The 9,616-nt window shown below is 45.5% G+C and overlaps 1 protein-coding gene across 1 annotated transcript; it reads right to left on the minus strand.

The window, feature by feature from the left end:
• Nucleotides 1-6,530: 6,530 nt before the first annotated feature.
• On the minus strand, nucleotides 6,531-8,222 carry LOC131238933 (pentatricopeptide repeat-containing protein At2g29760, chloroplastic-like). Its single transcript, XM_058236513.1, has one exon. It carries the CDS (start codon nucleotides 8,220-8,222, stop codon nucleotides 6,531-6,533), a length of 1,692 nt encoding a protein of 563 aa, XP_058092496.1.
• Between the last annotated feature and the right edge of the window lie 1,394 nt (nucleotides 8,223-9,616).

The raw sequence follows: 9,616 nt of genomic DNA on the forward strand, positions 1-9,616 counted from the left end.
ATCAAATTGGGCCGCATCATGTGTGCCTCAATCAAATCGGCCGCATCATGTGGGCCGCACCAACGGGTCGCACCAATGGGCCTCATAAACCCCAAGTGGGCACTGCATCAATGGGCGGCATAGATATACAATACTTGCATCACGGCGAGGATAAGACAGATACACCATGGTGCATTTCATGGACAGATAGCAGGGATAAGACATACATCATGGTGGTCCCTACTACTGTCAAAGGCATGGATGGTCTGAATATACATATGCCATCAAGGTGGGCCTTACTCAGCACCGTCCAAATGAGCGGTGGGGATACAAGACACATCAGTGTGGGCCCCACCCGTCCAAGATGGACGAACTGTTGAATAAAACACATATATAATGGTGGGGTCCCACAACATGTCCATGTACGGACATTGTGGATACAAAATATATACATCAAGGTGGGTCCCTCCCCTACACGTGCCACATGTGTGGGTGGGCCCTACACCATGAAAATGGATGGACAGAGTATAAAATACATAGATCATGGCAGCTCTCTCTGCACCGTCCAGACATGGACGGTGTGGATATTAGAACACAAGCAAGGTGGGTCCCATGATTTAGACGGTGTGGATCAAAACCACACATCACCTGAGGGTGGGCCACGTGGATGGGATCCACGGACGGCGTGTATGTAACACATACAAGAAAGGTGGGTCCCACGTAATCAAGATGAACGGCATAGATAAAACATTAATGGGTCCCCACCGTCCAGGACTAGACTGTGGGTGAAATGGATGAAATACGTACATCTGGTGGGTCCACACGTGTGGCCCACCAGCTTGTACCAAGCTGATATCTGTGTTTTCATTTTATCCAGGTCAGTGGACGGTCGGCCTGGATGATGCACGGCTGTCAGGTGGGTCCCACGGCTGATGTAGCACGTCAAGATGGTGGGCCCCACATTGGATCAAGCTACCATTTGTGTTTTCTCTTCACACGGGCTGGACGGTTCGGATGACCATCATCAAGGCGGGCCCATGATTTGGACGGTGGTGTGCTCCACCTGATATCTGAATCTACCTCATTCCTTCAACTGGACAGACGGTGAAGGAATACAATCCATCAAGGTGGGTCAACGTCAGTGTGGCCCACCCGTTTTTGAACCAAACTGATATTTTATATTATTCTATTTTATTTTTGTACCAGCGTCCAGGAGGGATGCAACACATATATCAGTGGTGGGCCGACCGTTCAGTGATATGGACGGTAGGGATAAAACACATATATTACGTGGGCCCCATGGACGGCGTGGATCCCACACACTCATCAAGGAAGCCCCACGTCCAAGCAATGGACGGTGGGGATAAGGCTTACATCAAGTTCAGTCCCAACGTCCAGGGACTGGACGGTGGTGGCATGGATAAAACCCATACTATAGGTGGTCCACACGTGTGGCCCACCAACAGTTCTTATAGGGCTGATATTTGTGATTTCCCCCCATCCAGGTCTGTTTGAGGACGGACAGCGGGGATAGGTGGGGTCCACGTGGGTGGGCATCCGGTTTGGTCCACGTGGTTGGACGGCATGGATCATACATCAAGGTGGGCCATCATACACAAAGTAAAAGAGAGAGGGAAGGAGAGAGAGAGATCGGTGAAAGGGAGGGACCCCACCACTATGTGCCCTCCCTATACAATGCATACATCAAGATGGGTCACACCCTATGTGGGCCCTCAAATAACAAAATCAACGGTTAGATCACCCACCTCAAGATCTCCTCTTCCTTCTTCCGCCTATAGCCTCTAGAGCTTCAAGGGAACGTTTTTAACGGTTGAGATGGACTTTGGATGGTGGGATTGGGTGGTAGGAAGGTGAGCCACACTGAGCTCTCTCATGGAGATTAGAGGAGCTTGGACGTTGGGTTGCTTGGGAGATAGGTTTGAGAAATGAGAGAGAGAGAGATGTGTGAGTGATGGGTGAGGGATGGGTGAAAGGTGATGGAGTGATGGGTGTACTTGAGATGTAAGGTTGCTTTTGACTTTGGGGTTGCCTGGGGATGAGTGTTGTACTTGACATGTGAGGTGATTGATGGGATTGATTGATGGGATGGGATGTGATTGATTTGAAATATTGTCTTGGGTTTGCAAATGCGCGGCGTTTTCCTCGAACTGAACACGAGCCCACATATCCTGGCCTAGGTATCACCTCGGCGCGTAATACGTGGCGTTGGAACCGCGGCAACAGTGCGGTCGCAATGATACAAGTCTCGAATTGAGCCGACTCTGGAATACGGGATGCAACTCAGGATTGCGCGCAAACGCTAGTTATAGATCACAGGTCACTGGAATTCGACCGTGAGGACCGCGAAAGCTATGGAACAGTACGGTCAAGGATACGGGACTTACATGTCTCATCTATCTGCATCGGATTTTATCTTGTTCGGCCATTTGAGGATATGTTTGTCTCTGACTTCCATAAGAACTTGCTTGGCCGTTGCGTTGAGAGGGGTGTACGAACTAAACCCGCTGTCAAGTCTTCTGCTTGGGTGATGGTTCCTTAGAGGCTCATTTTCTTTTCTCCTTTTATTGTCGTTAGCCGAGGTGAGTTCTTCTTTAGGTCATCTTTCTCGGGCCAAGCTTCCTTTGTTCCGAACAGCTTTTCGCAGAGTAGCGATTTCCTCGGCATTAGAGTATTTTTGGGCTCTATTAAGGAGGTTGGCCATAGTCAAGGGAGGATTATTATCAAGCAAAGAGAGGAATCTTCCTTCCCTAAGGCCCCCCATCATGGTGGTTAGAGCAATTTCTTCTTAATGTGCATGTACTTGCATGGTTTCCAGGTTGAAACGCTTGATGTAATCCTTCAATAGCTTGCCTACTTTCTAACTATATTGAGGAGATGGGAAGTGGGCTTAAGGCTTTCCTTACCTCCAATGAAGTTAGTGATGAAGGCTTTGTTGAGCTACGTGAAAGAGTTGATCAATTGCGACTTCAATTGTTGGAACCACTTCCGAGCTGCCCCAATCAAGGTCAGCGAAAATGCTCGGCACATGACAGCGGTTGATGCACCATGCAATTCCATCCAAGCCATGAAGGATTCCAAGTGCTCGGCTGGATCAATGGTTCCGGAGTATGGGGCGAACCGAGGCATACGAAACCTTAGCAGGAGTTGCGCATGCATAATGTCGGCAATGAAATGAGGTTCGGTCTCCTCTAGTAGCGCTTCCACCGAGGTCGGGACATTCGAGCAGTAAGCCTGTCGTATGTCGCTAATCTGACCTCGCAAGTCGTTGAGTTTAGCTTCCCAAGGTTCACCGCTTTCAGTTGCGGCTTCAGGTGCTTTGTCCTTCTTTTTTCTATCCAATTCGTGGCGTAGGTCGGAAGCGGCCAATGCTACGGTTCCAAAGACGTGGGAAGGAGCCGACCTTGATGTTCTGAGTTGTCGGCTCCGGCGAGAGACAACAGGTTCGTCGGATGGCTCAGGAAGCTCTCGAATCGTTGGCCTAGCCACTGGCCCGTACTTTTGTGGGGGGCGGGGTTGTAGTTGTTCCAATAGTTGTTTTATGGAGTTCATTTTGTTGCTAATCATCTCAACTTGCTCGAGGGAGACAAGTCGTCCTCCCCGACTACGAGATCGTTGTGTTGGCCCTACAGGCGCGGAATCAGCCTACAACTGGGAAAAGGAATTCTGGTGGCAGGCGGACTGCTCCAACGGTGCGAGGTTGGGTGCAACAGAGGAGGTTGGAGCTTTCTTCTTCCCTTTTGCAATTGTCAAGATATGGTGGGATGAGAACAACTTTCAATGTCGTTCCCACAAATGGCGCCAAACTATTAATGCAAAAATCTGATTAGCCCCTTTTAGACCATTGTGTACCTACACAAGGAACGGACAAGGAAGACCTTGGCTCGCACAGGGTCTAGTCGAGTATCGAAAGTTTAGGGCTGAAGATAGTGCGTACCTTCTACCATTAGAGGTATCTCTATTTATAATTTTAGGAGAGGCGGTGGCGTAGAGGAAATCTCCCTATTTAGTAGGTGTGTATTGGAGAGGGATTCGGATCCCGAGTATGTGGTGAATCTCCCGAGATCCTCGACGAAGATCTTGGGATCCCGAGCATGTCATGGAGATCCTCCAAAGACCTCAGGCGGATCTCCATCGCAACGGATTTCCCGGGTCTTTGGCTAAGATCTCGAGCGAATGTAGTCAAACCTTGATGGGAGGCAGGCTGAGCCGACCTAAAGTGTCCCGACCTAGGTGATGCCGACCTGCGTAATGATGACCTGTCTCCTTAGTCGAGTCAGGGGACGGGATGCTCTTGACGAACTCTGGAGATCTTCGAATCGATGGAGGCAGTGCTCTTTCAGGCATTTGGGCGGGTCGGTAGGTGTTCTGATCTGGTGACGGGATACCGAACTCGATCTTACTTCTTGCTTGGGTTCTGAGAAGGGGATCGAATCTACTGTTGTCTGGCCTGGAGAAGTGTGCAAGGTCCCGACCTGACCTTTTCCCCTTGGTCGGCCCATTTTCCCTACAACACTCGACTCCCTCAATGCATTTGACAATACTTCTAGCCAATGGTTCAATGTTGGGAGAATCAACAACATCACCAACTTTTTCACAAAGGAATTTCCAGGCTTCCTCTCGAGGTAAAACCTCTCCATTGATCTCTTTATCAGTTTTCATCCTGTTACATACCACAATCTAGTTGTCAATAACACCTTGCAACCGTTCTCTTGACTGCTTACCCAAATCACAATTTCAAACATTTTGGTTTATTTTTGGTAGGTTGTTCAAAATTTTCATTATCGTCTTCCCGATCCCACCCTATTTTAGCTTCTGTTCTTAGAGCACGTATCACTTCAGCTATCTTTGGTGATGCATCGACCATGATGCCTCCCCAAGCTTGGTTATCTTCTTAAGATCTGAGATGGAATCAAAATCATTTCCACCACATGTTTTCCTAACACCATGTGTGAGGAGAAAACTGGAAACCATCCCCTAAAACATTTCTTATTCTCTTTCTATTCCTCTGCGGTCACATTCACATGTGATTGTGATTGAATCTCCTCAACCTTTTTAAGCCAACTGTTACATTTGTTTGTATGTTCGTAAGCTGCTTGTTTGGTCTGTTCGTACTTAATCGCACGTGTTATGTCATCCCTCCTGTTATACAAGTCTCTTGCTTCATCGAAAATTCTCTTCGAGGTTTCTGAAATAACCAATTCATCGAACAAGGGGAACACAAGAGTACTTCATGACATCACGTGCAAACGAAATCACCAGTTCGATGAAACCCATGTCATCTGGAAATGTTTAAACAACAAATGAGTAACATATAATAACATTGCATTGCATCTAAAAAGATTTATTGGGTTTGTAAAGACCAAATTGCATCAGATAAATGTCATGTAGAAACACATTGTCAATCTTACCATATGGGTCTAGAGTGAATTGATGTTGTGTGATTTCCTTTTGCTTCTACCAAACCACTTCATTCACCCTATAACTTGATGATTTCATCCCCTTTGTGGAAGTGCCCATCATCATCTTCTTCTTCTTCATTGTCATCACCATCATCATCATATAACCTCATCCCAGCTATTTCCAGTTGGCTTCATGATTTTTTTGGCAAAAGGCTTGACGAGCAGTTGAGATCATCCCTCCCTTAACACTAGTTGGCATGTCACAATCAAGCAGACTTGTATAGTCTAAAGTGTTAGATATAACAATAAAAATAATTAAATTAAAATATATATATATATATATATATATATATATATATATATATATATATATATATAAACCTTTTTGGAGATTGGGATTCTCCAGTGGATGCAATGGTAAGTTGAGATTCACCTAGACACGGGATTGTACATAATGGAACCATTACAATAAGCATTTGATGCATAGGCCAGACGCAACCCAAAATGATCTTGGGATTGTAAGCTGAGGTTCACCATGAAAAACAAAAATCATCCAAGGACGAGTTCTCAAATCTATATGTGCCAGGAAGCATCCAACCAATTGCTCTGAATTGCCAGTCTACATATGCAAGTACAGTCACTTGACCAAGAACAACACTACTTCCAATCTTTCACACTCATCATCGAACACTAGGATGTTGAACTTCATTCCAGCTAGAAATTCATGAATAAGACCATCAATCGACATTCTTTTAAAAAGGGGTAGGTATAATGCACGCAGGCAAAACTTATAAGTGAAAGGAGTTCCTTACTTATCTTTCATAGTAGTCTTAATGACTAGTAGTTTGAAGCCTTAAGAAACCGGTGTTTTTTTTTTCAAAGGCTCCCTTGAAATTCTTCATTCTGATGTTAACCCTGATTGAACTACAACCATAAGTCTTCCTTATTCCCTTATCCTTCGTCAATCTTCTCATGCCAATACATGTGTCCGATCCCTAGAAGCCTCATACAACATTCAACAGGACTGCATACCTACCAATGCCACATGGCTCCACTTCATCAAGGTGTTTCCACACTTGTCCCTCAACAGCACCACACTGCCATGAATCTTAGAAGCACCTAATAAAGCTATCACGCCTGAGGATGAACTCCATCCCCAGCTAGAAATTCATGAACGCGACCATCGACCTCGATCCAACTACAACCAGGAGTCTTCTTTATCCCCCTGTCCTTCATTAACCTTCTCACACTAGATGCCCGTGTCCAATCCCCAGACGTTGCATATACATTTGACAAGACTATATACCTTCCATCACTATGAGGTTCCAACTCAATAAGGTGTTCCCATGCATGCTTCCCAATATCTACATCGCCATGAATCTTGGAGGCACCTAGTAAAGCACCCCATACACTTGCACCTGGCTTCCTAGGCATACTTTGTATAAGCTCTTCAGCCTCCTTAAACATCCCCGCCCTACCAAAGAGGTCCACCATGCATGCATAATGCTTGTCTGTGGCCTCAATGTTGTAGTTTTGAGTCATTGAGTTGAAATGCCAAAGACCCTCTTCTACCAACCCTGCATGGTTACAAGCACTTAGGATCCCTAGAAAAGTAATCTCATTTGGCAGAACTCCTGTCGATTCCATCTTGGAAAATAGGCTAAGTGCCTCATTACCAAGACCATGCATCGCAAGCGATCCAATCATGGCATTCCATGTCAAAACATCTCTAGTTGGCATTTCATCAAAAACTTTACGAGCACAATCTATGAAGCCAATTTTTGCATACATATGGATAAGCGATGTCCCTAAATACACATTAATGTCAATTTTACATTCAATTATGTAATTGTGTAACCATTTACCCTGCTCTATAGCTCGCAAGTCCCCACAAGCAGAAATAACCAATGCCAAGGTCACCTTGTCTGGCTTAACATTTTGTCTCTGCATCTCATGCAAAACCACTAATCCCTCCTTAAACTCCCCATGACTCACATAACCTCCAATCAATGTATTCCAAGACACGATATTCCTACGAGGCATTCCATCAAACAACCTCCGTGCAATATCCAGTAACCCACACCGAGCATAAGCCCCAACAACAGAATTCCAAGCAGTCAAACCTCTATTTGGCATTTTCTCAAACAATTGGTGCGCTAACTCAGCCTCACCAGCTTTCCCATACCCATCAATTAACATATTCCAAGCGACCTCACTGGGGACCTCCGGAATTTGATCAAACACCTTGTGTGCAGATCCAAAATCCCCGACACACAGATACAACCTCACAAGCGCATTCTGCACAAACACATTCAAATCCAGACCAAGCTTCAGAACCTGCCCTTGAACGACCCTTCCTTCTCTAACACCCCCAAATTCAGCGCAAGCATTCAGTACAAAAGGAACCGTGAAATCCTCTGGGACAACGCCGCTCTCCAACATAAGCATATAAAATTCAAAACCCAATTCAGGGGCAGTGCTCTTGGAATAGGCCCTGATCATGGTGCTCCAGATGAAGGTGTTCGGAGATGTTTCGGAGTGGTCGAAGAGTAGGCGGGCGTAGCGGAGATCTCCACTGGGGGAGAGAGCAGCAAATGCAAGCAGGCGGCTAAGGGGAATGGTCTGGCGAGCAGTGCCGGAGATAATGAGACGGGCGTGGAGCTGCTTGAGCTCTTGCATGGAAGAGCAGAGCTGAAGAAGGGAGAGGTTGGGGTCCTTGAAATGGAGGGTAGTATTGGTGGGATTGGGTTGGGGTTTGTCGTGGGTTGGAGGAATATGAGAGAGAATTGGAAGCGAAGGAGAAAGAGAAGATTGAGAATGCATTGTTTGGGAGGTTTTGTTCGTTGGGAATGACAACCGTACAAGTTCAAATACCATACGCGAGCCGCTGAGCATATACGCATACACAAATTTCCTGCACCATTTGTTGGTAGGAATCCCGAGGCAAAGCTTTGTGGGGCCCAACCATCAGGTTGATTCCGTGTTTCACATCCACTCCGTCCATCAGCTTCGGTACCTTATTTTATTTCATGATTCAAAAATAAATAAATAAATAAATCAGGTAAATCCATAACTAAAGTGGGCCACATCATAAAATTTAAAATTTAAAAAAAAATAATAATAATAATAATAATAAATAACCAGTGGAGATTGGGAGGCCAAATCATGTTTTGGATTAAGCTGATATTTATTTTTATTTTTTTTTTCCCTTCAATTCACCTTGGTGTGGGGCCCACTTTATGGATCCATTGAAATGGATATATAAATCACGGTGTCCTCCGAACACCATGATGAGTTGTTAATTACCTTAATTTTTAAGCTCAGGTCTTAACGTAAACCAGCACAGCTGATGGACGTAGAGAATGTCACACAATCATCTACTTAGTTGCTGCATGGAAATCATCCCCACAAGGTAACCCACAGCCAAGTAGGTGGCTAGAGCTGTACACGAACGAATTAGCTCGGTTAGCTTGTTTGACTCAACTCGAAAAAGCTCAATTGGACACAGTTCAAAATTGAATTCGAGCCAAGTCAAGCTGATTTTTTGAAATTCAAGTTTGCCCAGCTTGACTCGACTCGGATCAAACCCCAACTCAAATCGAACTCGAACTGAACCAGTTCGGTGACTTAGTTATTTTGATATTGATGTTATTCCGCAAGTGTTTGATGAATTGACTCAACAAAGTGTCGGCTGGTGGCAAGGAAGGCATGGATATGAAACAAACACCCTTACAACTTGATTTTTATGTTACTAATGTTTGATGAAATACTTGTCTACTGATGTTGTTGCTTTACCTTTCATAAGAAATTAAATGTGCACTTTATGTGTTGGAGAAAACGCCGCAGAGGCTCAATCTTGGCTTGATCTAGCCCAAGCTACTGATTGAACTAAGCTGAGCTGGCTAGTTAGGCTTGAGGGCTGAGCCGAGCCAAGTTCAAGCTCAGGTCAGCTAGTGGCTGAGCCGACTCGAGCTGTGCCAAGCTTGACTCGTGTACACCTCTAGTTTTGACATAGGCAAATCATCCCCACGTAATTAAAACAGACAGTTGCTGCACGGAAATTGGTAAAACGTGTGCGGAATCTGGACAGTTAATCCACTGGGCTTGAACTTGCCATGTGCCAAAAATCACATCCATCTGGAGAGGCTACTGTACGGACTCGGCTCGAGCATTGTATTACACCTCGAAATGGGATCCACTGCCGTTGACTCTCAGAG

Source organism: Magnolia sinica, chromosome 3 (genome assembly GCF_029962835.1).
Source record: "Magnolia sinica isolate HGM2019 chromosome 3, MsV1, whole genome shotgun sequence".
Taxonomy (NCBI): domain Eukaryota; kingdom Viridiplantae; phylum Streptophyta; class Magnoliopsida; order Magnoliales; family Magnoliaceae; genus Magnolia; species Magnolia sinica.